General features: G+C 43.6%; 2 protein-coding genes across 2 annotated transcripts; both read right to left on the bottom strand.

Annotated features, from left to right (window-relative positions):
- Window positions 1-1,284: 1,284 nt before the first annotated feature.
- Window positions 1,285-3,888, bottom strand: pigh (phosphatidylinositol glycan anchor biosynthesis, class H). The gene is made up of 5 exons (XM_023812837.2): window positions 3,477-3,888; window positions 3,178-3,387; window positions 2,900-2,983; window positions 2,580-2,663; window positions 1,285-1,884 (listed from the first exon to the last, which is right to left on the bottom strand). Exons 1-4 carry the CDS (start codon window positions 3,651-3,653, stop codon window positions 2,592-2,594), a joined length of 543 nt encoding a protein of 180 aa, XP_023668605.1. The 5' UTR covers window positions 3,654-3,888; the 3' UTR covers window positions 1,285-1,884; window positions 2,580-2,591.
- A 2,788-nt stretch (window positions 3,889-6,676) lies between these two features.
- Window positions 6,677-12,748, bottom strand: wdr21 (WD repeat domain 21). Its single transcript, XM_072702875.1, has 13 exons — window positions 12,715-12,748; window positions 11,529-11,632; window positions 11,147-11,307; window positions 10,888-10,970; window positions 10,473-10,575; window positions 9,691-9,834; window positions 9,520-9,569; window positions 9,310-9,389; window positions 8,772-8,864; window positions 8,587-8,684; window positions 7,633-7,809; window positions 7,307-7,421; window positions 6,677-7,204 (listed from the first exon to the last, which is right to left on the bottom strand). The coding sequence occupies exons 2-13, from the start codon at window positions 11,539-11,541 to the stop codon at window positions 6,972-6,974; spliced, it is 1,350 nt and encodes a 449-aa protein (XP_072558976.1). The 5' UTR covers window positions 11,542-11,632; window positions 12,715-12,748; the 3' UTR covers window positions 6,677-6,971.
- Between the last annotated feature and the right edge of the window lie 708 nt (window positions 12,749-13,456).

The raw sequence follows: 13,456 nt of genomic DNA on the forward strand, positions 1-13,456 counted from the left end.
GCACGTAAATAAGGAATTGCAGTAGTCCAGGTGAGATGACAGATACAGGAACAATTATTTCTGTGTCCTGAAAAGATAGGGCACATGTGATTTTTTTGCAATGTTTCTTAATTGGAAGAAACAAGATTGACCTAATTTCTTTACATGTAGAGAAAAATTTCACTGAGAATCAAAGATAATTCCCAAGTTCTTAACACACAACTTCACCTTGGATCCAATGGGACCAAGCACTCCCTGCAGGCCCAGTGATCAAAACTTTGGGTTTATCTTATTCAACTTTAAATTTGCATGACACCCAGTATTTAAACACTCCTATACTCAGTTGGATTATCTGATCTACTGAATTCATTGTGTTTAATTGACAGATATAGCTGACTGTCATCTGTAAGGACTGTTCCATCACCTGCCCAGACTGCGACTCTCAGAGGAACAGATTTGGATGTGTGTATTACCTGGATTCCTCTGTAAGCAGGATGTGGGTCACTAGACCACAGGTTATGCATCATTTGCTCTCAGATTCCTCTGACAAATGCCTCCTTATCTGCCCTCAGAGCCTTTGCAGCCTGAATGGCTCATAGACAAAATTTATTGCTTGACAAAAGTTACCACAGGGAACCTCCTCCTGTGCTGGGATTCATCACAGGAGACATGCTGCACATACACAGCAGATTGCAGGGGTGTTTTCAGCCACCAAACCAGCCTCGTCTTAAACTTTCCCAGGTTTAACAACGCTTTTATGATTTAAACTTGACCTGCAATTGTCTTGTAAACGATTACGTGCCAAAGAATTTCATTTTTCCCATAGTATTATTTATCCATCTATCTTCCAAAGATGTATCCTGATCAGGTATTATTATCATGTGGAATTTCTCTGCAGTAATATGTGAAACAGTTTCAGATTACATTTAAGTGCATTTATGACTTAATATAATGAAACAGTTCATATATGAGGATTAAATATGAAATTCAGTGTTGGGAACCAAATCTGTTGCAAATAATTCCAGTTTATGTATCAGAATATAATCATTTAATCAATATAATGCTGTTGAATTATGTTCGATAAGAAACTCAGAAGTATGCCCTTCCTGATGTGCACACAGAAAACAACGACAATATTGTCATTTCATAGTAAAAAACAGACATCCCTTTGTCACTCAATCACTTTCTTAAACTAGACAGAAATGGTCACCATTATGGTAAGGTTTTATATTTTAAAAATTAAATCATGCAGAGTAACTGTTTTCAATGAAACCAATAGCCAGCAAAAATAAAATGAGAATCAAATACATAAATAAAAATTCAATTTTAATAAATCTCAGAGAATCCACATTGAATTTAACAGTCTTTGGATGTACAGATGTTACAAAAAACAAATACTGATCATCATAAATGGTGTACAAAAATAGTCAAGATTATAATTAGCTTCACTTCTACCTACGGGTACAAATAAAGTAACCTGAACCTGAACTCTTAAAAAATAAGGTTTATATTACTTTAAACACAGTCTTGCTATACAGGTCTTTATTCTCAAGTAATCTGCTATAAATCAATATTTCAGCTGACTATATTAACACAGTAACACTGACTATAATCCAAAAAGCTGATATCAGTGACATTCACAGTAAATGTGATACTCAAACCGTGGAATTCCAATGTTTTAAACATAAAGACTAAAAAAAATTCCGTTAAAATCATTACAGCAGTAATGCTAAAATTAGATTTTACTTTTACAGCATAGTGTAGTTTTTTGATGCGGCTCAATCTGTGTAACGTTTCCACGAAAGCTCACAAAAGCCTTAAGTCTTAAGGAATTCTGCCTTTTTTTGGTCAGTAGTGCACCTCACTTTCAATTGTGAGTCTGAAAGTGCTCCTCACTTCATGTCCCTTCAATTAAACAGAAGAAAAACAATTAGCAAGTAAATGTGCAGTATTTTGAAGGACCAATAAATCTGTAAAGGTGTTAACTGAAGTCTCTAAAGCTTCTATTCTATTCAGAATGAGAACATTTTAAAATAATACTCACAGCACAATAACCAAACAGAATACAGCAAGTTTCTTAGTTTCATATACATTACAAACAAGACCACTGTGCTCCAAAATACATGTCCACACCATATGATACAAATACTATAAGTAATTTTATGAAAATTGTGAATTATGGTTTATTCTCAGATTTAGTCTCTGAACATCTATGCAGGCTATAAATAATGAAGATGCTTGATTAACAGGCAGTATTCCAGCCATAGGTTTTCAAATAGCAATGAAAAAATGAAGTTCAGCACCAGTGAAAATACACTAGCTGCCATGTTTCAGTCCCTCCGTTAGGAAGGTTCATTAGGCAGAGGTGGGGATTTCAGGTCCAGAGAGTACAAATCCAGACCAAGATTTTGTTGCAACCAACCAGTTCAGTCCTCTGTGACTGTGTCTCTTTATACTCAACTGGCTGGTTGAAACGAAATCTTGGTCTGGATTTGTACTCTCTGGACCTAAACCTTCCAGTTTCGAACGAATTTTTTCCAGTGTCAGATCTAATGATTATATGTGATGGAAGACTTTCTGCAGTTCATATAATGACTTACTTTGTATAGCACTTAGCTCTGTCCAAGAATTTCTTGGCAACTTCTATATACCTTAATCAAGCAATTTAATCTCGGCTTGGAACTCTGAGGAAATTAAAACAGAGAATTATTCCTTTATAGTGCATACCACTAATAATTACACAGCACGTCACAGACAGCCCAGGGCATTTCTACTGTTATGTCTTCAAAATCTGCTTTTAATTTACACTGTATACTTCAGTGCCCCCAGAGCCTATGGGAAATTACCACTGATCACATTAATTAAAATAAAATCATGAAATAAAACAGCATTTTTATGATCATTTCCATCGAAGCCATACCTGGAAGAGCGGCACCACGTTGGACACCGAATCAGGGTTTGCCGGTTCTTTTACCAGAATGCACAGGTAGTAAATCACTCTTTGCTGAAACAGATTTATGAAAATATTAATTACAAACCACCCCAAGGACACCAAACACATCACAAAGCACGTGGATTAATTTACTTGTCAATTTGCTGATCTTAGCCATGCCTCATCTTCAAATGCAAATACAAGTAATTGCTTATTTAACGTTGGTCGTCAACACTTTCAGGAGAATATGTCTCCTCGGATCTCACCATATAAATAGCCTCATTAATAACAATGTCCTTGATCCTGCTCATTTCGATGAAAGTCGTGCTCTCCCTGCCCGATGCATAGGACGCCGACACCTGGATGCCCAAAGAGCCGATGATCAGCAGCGTCTCGTGGTCGATCTTGATGAAGTGGATGTGCAGCATCATCCCAACAAGCGTCACAAGGATGGCAGCGGACAGTACCGCCGTGTTCTGCAATGCAAACCAAGCGACTTTAACACGACTCACCGCCAAAGTCTGCAGAAAGTAACATGTGCATCTTGACTGGTGAACCGTCTTACCTCGGTGACGAAAAACACGGCGTAGGCAAATAACCAAACTGTACAAGTGTACACCATGACCTTAAGCAAGGACACTTTAGGCGCGCTTACTATGAACTCTCTACAGAAACTGGAATGAAAACGGTATTCCAGCGAAAGTGGTTTACCATGTATGTCGGTAAATTCATCATCTGCCATGATTAAGCGTGAATCCAAATCCTTCCTGAATTGCACTTGGAGAACTTTTTGGAAAATCGTGGAGTATAGGACGGAACCGTAAATTATTAGTTAGCAAATCTGTACGATGAACAATACGAAATAGTCCCAGGTTTAGTTTATATGCAAAGACAGATACGCAAAAGAAGTCACCGAGCCTGAGAGAAGACAACCCAAATTACTTCCGTTTCTTGAAAGCGGTGCATATTGGGAAATGCAGTCATTTGTTTCGCTCAATATTACAATTTATCTCGATTGCTTTGGCACATTTCATGACACGTGCTTAACATTCTCAAGACTCAAAACAAAAAAGAGCATTTCTCAAAACAATTCATGCATACAGTACACAAACACTACGGTTTACCTACAAAAGCCTGTAACTCACCCAAAACAATTATCTTATGTCTCAAAAGCAAATAACTTCACCAATGAATTAGTCAGTGTCACCAAAACAAAAAGTAGAATCAGCATCGTTTTAACCATGAGTCAAAATGCTTGGATATATTGTCAAAATGTCGGTATAATATGCTTTTGAGCTCCAAGAATCTGAATGATAGTCGGTTCCCACTGTTTCATTGTCACTGACTGATTATTTTTCTTGCGCAAACTGATAGTATTGTAGGAGTACCGTGTGTGTTTAGGGGAAAGGTCTCTTTCAATATTAAGATAGCTTTGCCCTGATATGTGCGACTTATTTAATTCAATAATATTCATTAAGCATTCATTCCAGCTTCTCAGTATTAAAATGTCTAATAGTGGAAAGTGAGATACTCATAATTATATATGCCCAACTGCCTTAATTTTAATACAGATTGCACTGAATGTACTTCGATCAGTGCGATCCGAAGCACAATAACCTCTGCAGAAACTAATTTTCCCACACGGAGGCAGTAGAGCGCACTTTATATCCGTTCTTCTGACAGACATACAAACAAGTTTACTAAGCTTGGAGCTGGAACCTTGTAGAAGTTTTATAACTCAGTCATCTCCTGTTAACCTTTATGTTACCTCTGAACACCATCCAGCACTGGATCTACTGGAATTAAAAACATCACTTTGCATTAAGTAGATATCCGTTTCCTTTTGTATCTACAGAAGGATGCGTCAGACATCTATCACATTTTCTCATTTCTGTATAGCAGGTTTGACAGTGATCCCACTGGTCATACTGTAGGAGTCAAGGGCAGCTTTAAGCCCAGCTTTACATTTGAACCTCTGCTCAGCAAATGGATCTATTCGGATTGGAAAGCAGAGCACTATTCAAAAACCGCAACATGAATCTCCTTATGCAGACGCATTTTATGCAGATAGTGTTTTTAAGAAGTATGACCCTTGGAGAATATTCCGCTACTGCTGTTTATACATAGTTTCCAAGCTTTCAACATCTGGGTCCCATATCTCAAAGCCTGCTCAGACAGACAGCTTGTCAGATTTAAGACAGGCTGGGCTCAATGTAAGTGAACAAATTTGGGTATCTTAAATCCACCGTATCATCATCGTGTTACAGTCGGAGGGATATATGCCTATAAACTATATCAAAACAATGATATCAAAATATTTTGACTATGACAATTGTAGCGTCTTAATGGTTAGGGAAGTACACTTGTAATTGACAAGAACTTGTAATTGACAACAAAAGATTGCTGGTTCAAATCCCTGACCAGCAAGGCACCACTGAGGTTCCGTGAGCGAGGTACCACCCCCAAGCACTGCTCCCCGGCCACTGAATTAGCTACCCCCTGCTACGTCATGATGTCACATATGGGTTAAATGCAGAACACACATTTTGTTGTTGTGCTTATGGTGTGTCAACATTGACCACGGATGACCAAATTCTAAGCCGGACAGAAACAACCTTCGAGAGCTCTGCTCATTTTTGGATTTGTGTTTGGATTGTTATTGGCTGACTCTTACTGAGTATATGACTGTTTTGGTTTCCCGGTTTCTGACTTTCTGCTTTGCCCTATAGGTACCTTTGCCTTCGGTTTGTTTGTCTTCTGGTTTGAACTCTTGCTTAGCTCCTGACTACTCTCTTTGCCTTGCCCTTTTTGGATACCGTGTTTCGGCCTGTGTGGTTTCTGTACATGTCTGTTAGGTGCGTAAGGAGTGACTGCCTTGTTGTTTTTGCGAACATGGTGTTTACTGTTGTTTTGGTTAGTCTTTGTCATTTTGTTTCCTCTTGTTTTCATTACCTTTAGAGTTAGCTTAGTTTGGGATGTGTTCGTTAGCTGTTTTGGTTGTCATTTTGGCGTGGGTCACTCCCGAAGTTTGTTGCACCTCGTGTTTGTAACCGTCTGTGAATAAATATAAAAAAATACAAAAAAAGATGCCTTTGTTTCCTGTGTCCCCCTTTCCCGTTCCCTGCTTGTCCCGTCTTCCCCTCCCCCTCTCCTCTACCTTTCTGGCGATCCCCAACCCTAGACTGGGGATCATTATATCAACATCAATGATACTGCACAACTGAATGATAATGTTGAAATTGACACTGCAGGACTTTTTAGCGCATAATGCCACGCGAGTTTATCTAATAGCAGCAGTCTTGAAAGGAGAAGCCTCCACACAAGCTTCGGCCGATTCTCCAGGCAGAAGAGGCCAACCTGATCTCCAGTCACAAGCTTCCCGATAAGGTATCAGAGGGATCGTGAGCCAAGTCCTTCCATCATGAGCTAATATAGCCAGTGATTTTTGAGGATCAGGGTCGTTCTCGGGTGTCGTCGTCTTGAGCCTCACGTCCTGCAGGCAGTTTCCATGACAGCCACTCCCCTACGTTTTGTGCAATTAAACTAAGCATGTGTAATAATTGAGAGTTCACTGATCCCAGTGGGGAAACTCTCTCTATACCTCCCCCAACTTGCTCTCTGTAGCCGCTGACTGACTGCAGCCAGTGACAAACCAGAATCCCCAAGCTGCCCTGCAAGTAACACTGTTCTCCTAGTGATTGTGTCTTAATTTGTGTCAACATCCCTTCAGAATGACACATTTCTATATATAGCAGAGAAAATGTATTTTGTAAATCATTACACATTTTAATTCTTTCTGAAATATGGAACATTTGCATAAAATAACTGTTTGACCACAAAATAAACTGATCCTTTAGTCTAAATTGCACTTGCAGAGGTCATTAATAAAACAGGGCCTTCAAGAAAAGGTTATTTGAGGAGAGTGTAAGTATGGCAGAAGGACTGATGGCCAAGTGTGAGCTTGCCCTGGGGCCAAGAACTGCCCCCTCCACACAGGCGTTGGAAGCAGCCGTGTGGCCATCTTTAGACGTGGTTGGCAGTGGCTGGCAGCTCGCCTGCCTCAGCAGCCCTTCGACAGTGCGTTCCCGTCCCCGTAGTCACAGCTGTATGGGAAGTGGTAGAGGTCGTGTCGAACGGCCATCAGGAGGCCGGGCAGGCCGCGACGACCCCCCAGCTGCGAGGAGAACACCACGCTAGGCACAGAGTCCTTGCTGGCGGGGTGGGGGGAGGGGATGGTCCGCAGCAGGCGCCCATCGCCTAGGCTCCACAGGCGGGTGTAACAGTCCTGTCCCACTGGGGAGGGAATGAGTCACGGTACGTAAGCACACTGCACACAAAGCTGCTCGCTCACCTGCCACAGACGGGGCGGCTCACACCAGCGGCTCCATTGCTCACCTGCCAGTAGCAGCCCCTCCGGCTCGCAGACGTGCAGTGGCAGGTACGCATGCTCGTTGTGGTGCCCGTCGTACTGCCGCACTGCCTTGGTGACGCGCACGTCCCAAAGCTTGATCTGCTCACCCAGAGACACACAGAACTTCTGCTTATTAGAGGAACAGTTACTCTGAGCTCTTTGCTGTATCCAGTTGGGAATCCGCAGGGTAAAGATACAAGGGGTTCCCATGAAGACACAGGTCACAGGTAGGAGAATTAACTGATCGTTCCATTTGATGTGCTATAAAAGTACAGGATTGGTGGGAAAAGGAGAGGCTTCAGCGACAGACCGTTCCCTTCATGTCAGCAGCGACGAGGTAGTTCTCATCCTGTAGTACATGGACCGAGGTGATGGCGGATTCCTGGTAGAAGCGACAGGCCTTCCAGCCGTGGCCACGACGGGCTCGCTGCCTGAGGTCGATGCTGAAGATCTCCCCCGAACGCCCCCCGTTGTACAGGATCGGGGCCTGGCGGATGACAGGGGGAGCAAGGTCATGCAAAGATACAAGACACCTGCCACTGTTCTCGGTGTGGAATTCCGAGGAAACGCCAGAGTTTGTTCCGTGGGAGTTGCTGAGATGAGCTGCAGCATTTGCAGCCGCCACACAGCACATTCAAAAAGAATGTTTAAGGCTTCTGGGTATTTTATGTTCTTTGATATCCCATAAACCTGTAAATGATACTTGTAACTTTTTTTATTTTTAAGGTGCCATTTTTTGAGTTCGACAAATCAATGTTCTAATATTGTTAAAAACTTTGTTTGCTTTATTTTGTTTTAATCGTTTACCTTTTTCTTTGCATTACCCCAGTTAACGATTGTATAACAAAACTCCCAGTTACAGCCACTTTCAATGTTCATTTAATAATAGTAACAGTTTTACTACCATTTATTATTAATTCCTCATTTATATGGGATTGAATGATTGAATGGAACAATTGTTTTTGCTGTGGTATCGAATTAGATATCAAGAACTTAAAGATTTCAGTGGTCTCAGTATCAACTGCAAAAAATTTTCTTGCTCACACCCGCAAGCTGTCTCACTCACACCTGCGCCCGGCGCATGGCGTCGCTCACTCACACCTGCGCCCGGCGCATGGCGTCGCTCACTCACACCTGCGCCCGGCGCATGGCGTCGCTCACTCACACCTGCGCCCGGCGCATGGCGTCGCTCACTCACACCTGCGCCCGGCGCATGGCGTCGCTCACTCACACCTGCGCCCGGCGCATGGCGTCGCTCACTCACCCGCAGGGCGAACTGCTGTGCCAGCACGTCACTGCCAACACCGTAGGTCTGCCGCCGGCCCGTCACAGCGTCCGTCACGATGACACGTCTTGACAGCCCTACAACGGCACAGTGGTTCGGAAGGGCTCAGCCCAGCAAATGCCCCCCTCCCGGTCATGCAGCCCCAGGGCCCTGCGCTCACTCACCTGTGCTGAAGTTCTTGTCAGCCTGTGGGTTCAGACACCAGGCACAGGACCAAGCTGTCGAGATCTTAAAACTGCACAGCATTCCGGGCTGGTCTGCAACACAGGACCGAGCATTTCTCATCTCATTCCCTCCCACAGACAACCGATAAGTCATAAACTACAATGAAAGCCCTTTTTGAGCAAATTGCCATATTATACACTACCTGGTTAATATCCTAGGATGTAACTAGTGAGCGCACGCGCACACACGCGCACACACGCGCACGCGCACACACGCGCACACACGCACACACACACACACACCAGCAAGGCTGAGGTACCCTGAGCAAGGTACCGCCCCCAAGCACTGCTCCCTGGGCACTGAATTAGCTGCCCCCTGCTATGTCACGATGTCACATATGGATTAAATGCAGAGGACACATTTCATGTTGGGCACTGTGTGCTGTGGTGTGTCAACAATGACAACTACTTTCACTTCATGCACACACACACACATATATTACATAAATAGGCTAAGGAATAAGGAATCTCATCTCACCAGTGTTCGAGTTGCTAAACAGAGACGCTGGTAGCAAACTGACGCAGCCTGGCGTCTGGGCTATTCCAACCAGACACAGTCTGCGGAAACCCATTAAGGAAGCAAGTATTGTTGTTGCCATTTGGTCCCCTCATGTAAAAAAAAAAAATTATGTACCAAAGACCAGCGAAGAGACTGTCAACACATGGCCCTGAGATGCGTGAAGGATACAGTACGTGTGAATCTGGATGGGTGACGGAGGCCCAGCAAATTGAGTTCACCTGGAAACAGAGGGATGTATCAGCTCTTGCTGTCCCAGTCGCAGCCTCATATCCATACATTCATTGTCTTCAGCCAAGACAATCAAGGCAGCGACACCAGGTGACCCTATTCCCCTTTTACCTTACGGTTGGTGAAATACAGGTTGTCGCACATCTCGACGGACAGTGAGCCCTTACTGCCGGCATGGAAGTTCATGATGCCATACTTGCAGCCCCCGTGGTCCACGTCATTGACGGTGAAAACGCGCTCGCAAGCTGAGTCAGCCTGGGGACAGGACAGTGTGGGGAGAGGGCTTACTACTGCCACAGTGACGGGGGCGGGGCAATCAGAGCTATATCAATCAGCTTTAAGGTAGGCCAGGACCAGAACACAAACACTGCCTGGGCCTGCTTACACTACATGTCTTTGCCAGCCCTATATCGAAAGGCGCCGTTACTCGCCACAATAAGGCGGAAGGAGGCGGCGTTACTCGCCACAATAAGGCGGAAGGAGGCGGCGTTACTCGCCACAATAAGGCGGAAGGAGGCGGCGTTACTCGCCACAATAAGGCGGAAGGAGGCGGCGTTACTCGCCACAATAAGGCGGAAGGAGGCGCCGTTATTCGCCACAATAAGGCGGAAGGAGGCAGCGTTACTCGCCACAATAAGGCGGAAGGAGGCGCCGTTACTCGCCACAATAAGGCGGAAGGAGGCGCCGTTACTCGCCACAATAAGGCGGAAGGAGGCGCCGTTACTCGCCACAATAAGGCGGAAGGAGGCGCCGTTATTCGCCACAATAAGGCGGAAGGAGGCGCCGTTACTCGCCACAATAAGGCGGAAGGAGGCGCTGTTACTCGCCACAATAAGGCAGAAGGAAGCACTGCTACTCGCCACAATAAGGTGGAAGGAGGCGCGGTTACTCACTACAATAAGGCGGAAATTGTCGGTGTCGGGGCTGCTGGAGTCAGGGCTGCGCACCTCCAGTCGTTGGCGCCTCATGCTGCACACCTTCAGCTCATGAATAAGCCTCAGCAATCAGAAGGACAATTAATTTGCACAGAATACCAGTGAAATGTCAATGTATATATTCAAAGTACATGAAAAAATCCATCCATAGCGAGGCATAGTACTGCTAAGATCTCCTAACTGCTGAGGATCAGCTACGGCCCCGGATCAGCTACGGCCCCGGATCAGCTACGGCCCCGGATCAGCTACGGCCCCGGATCAGCTACGGCCCCGGATCAGCTACGGCCCCGGATCAGCTACGGCCCCGGATCAGCTACGGCCCCGGATCAGCTACACTCAGAAGAAACGCAGCCGAAGCCATTTGGCAGGTTACCTGCTGTACGAGTTTCCTGGAATAAGCCCCAGGTGCCGTTTCTGCAGGAGCAGCGTAGAGTTGAGGCCGACCCGAGGTGACTTCTAGAGAAAAGAAAAATCCCGGTACGCTGTTTTTGACCTGCACTGCGGCCATAGAAATGGGTCCAGCTATTTCCAATGTCATAATGAACTGGACGTATACAAATTGACATAAAATCCAGAGCTGGTGATACGGACACCTGGCCACAAAGGGCCGCACACTGGCTCGGCGTGCTCACCGTCCCTACGCTGGCCGCCTCCTCCTCCAGGAGCCGCAGGCGCCGACGCTCCTGCTCCTCCCGCTGCAGGCCCTCCCTGGTCAGCGGGTTGCAGTTGTTATGTCCTGGCAACAGACGGAAGTAACGGTTCTTCTCAGCATCAAAGTAGAACCCTGGCAATTCTGTAAAAAAACACAAAACAAAAAGTATGACAAAGACTGCAAAATACACCAATGACACTAGCCAGTGTATTAATGCGTTACCAAGTATCAGCACTAAAAAATATGCAACACAAATGCCATGCATTACATAAAACTCAAATCCAAATTTATAAAACATATAACCTAGACTTCCAAATATCATAAAAAAATTAACTTCTCCCCAAAAAAAAGCAGTTTATTACCTGGGGCAGACATCTGAGTGTTGATGGATGAACTGCTGGTGTCTGTGACGTGACCCAATGCCCTGTGAGAAGGGGTCTCAGCAGATGCACAAACTCCCTCAAGGCTGCAGAAAGATTCACAGGAATAACCAGCGTAGCTGAGGGTGCATGTCAAGGACACCAGCATAAAACCAAGAAATTAAGGGAGTCCTTAAGCGTCCAGTACAATCTCTTCGGAGGAGATGAAACACAAGAATGTGCGTTAAATATCTGGCCCAGAGAATCTATCAAATTCCATATTAATATCAGATGGAATGCTGGCAGACTTTTTTGTAATTGACATTTCAGAAGTTTATCCCAAAACAGCCTGACGAATCATTATCAACAAGATGTGATTTTTGTAAAATTGACTGGTGTGTTTAGACATAAAAAATATGAGATAATGAATGTCACGGGAATGAGAAGACTCCTGCTTGACTGACTGAAAAAACAAAACGTGAATTTCAATACAGATAGTGTATTTTAGCATGTTCATCGTCATGATTTTATAGTTGATGAAAGAGCAAAAGGCGATTTGATGCTGTGTAACTGAAACCATACTGATAATCAAAACGATATAGTGTAACTCAATGCAGCGCGTCCATCGGTGCCGCACGGTAACTCCGCTCGTAAGCCCTGCGGTTACTGCCGTGTCTTCGCCAACCTGAGCCACAGAGGTGCCGACTGCGCTCATTCCCTCTATTCTGCATGTTCACTGTCTTCATTCCCACCACCAGTGATGAAGAAAAGTGTATTAATCCGGAAACGCACCTACCATTTTACGCGCACTTACTACAGTGTATTCTCTTCCAAAACACTAAACCCGCCTTACATGGCTCAACCAAAGTTTTCAGTCACGTTTCGTATCGGATTGACTGTGTCGTTAACTATACCAATGCCAATCTTACATCCACTAAGTACAACAAAAGTTTGTACCTCCCTTAAAGGTAAGATCGCCACATTAGGGCGAAATTACCAAGCAAGCTAGGTGGCTAACATATAATAGCATCGAACTTAAGAGAAAACTATATCAATAAGCAAAACAGCACCGCTTATAATAACAGTTTCCTATCACGCAATAAGTTAGTTTTAACAGAATATTCTGAAAGATACCTATATAAATACACATATGAAATACAGCGCCATTGCCATCATACTATTTCGTTACCTGCACAACGTCGTCTCCACGTGATTTCGAATAAGCCCGCCTCTCCACTGCGATTGGCTAACAATATTAAATAAAACAAGCGTAATGCAGTTACGCGATTGGTGGATAAGCCCATCAATTACGTGTCTTTTGTATGGCACACAACTATTTAATTACAAAAACAGGACAGATAGACAAAAACGTTTTATAAGGCATTTTGGAAAACAATGTTCATGCATTGACAAAGTAACAGCTCCAGTGGAGACGAGCAAATAGAATGAGAAAAAAAGTATAATAAATTAAAATCAAATTTACATTAAACATTTCAGACAACAAATTTATTCCATAAAGTTATAGTTTTCTGGTTGTAGAGTTTTACTAGATTTTATAATGTATTAATATGTCAGTAAATATGCATTCAACGCAATGAAGTTTGACTTTTGAACAGCAGATATACAAGAATGTATATAGAATTTCCAGAAAAAAAAATAAAAAGGGCAGGTAGATAATATAAGATCTACCAGAATCTAAAACTGGTGGGTTACTGCTTGAAATTCGAAATGGAATGTCTTTCCTTTTGTTAGTTTGATTCAGTTGTTCTGTTTATGTCATTCTTAAAGCGTTTTGTAGTGCCAAAGGATAATTATTAATTATTAATGCTATTTCCATGAGCATTTAACATTTTTATTGCTTTTATTAATAAATTACCAAAACCAAGCGATTCTAGCAATTTCTAAATGAAAACGTGTTCAATGAAATCAAA

The sequence above is a fragment of the Paramormyrops kingsleyae genome, chromosome 19, assembly GCF_048594095.1.
Source record: "Paramormyrops kingsleyae isolate MSU_618 chromosome 19, PKINGS_0.4, whole genome shotgun sequence".
NCBI classification, from domain to species: domain Eukaryota; kingdom Metazoa; phylum Chordata; class Actinopteri; order Osteoglossiformes; family Mormyridae; genus Paramormyrops; species Paramormyrops kingsleyae.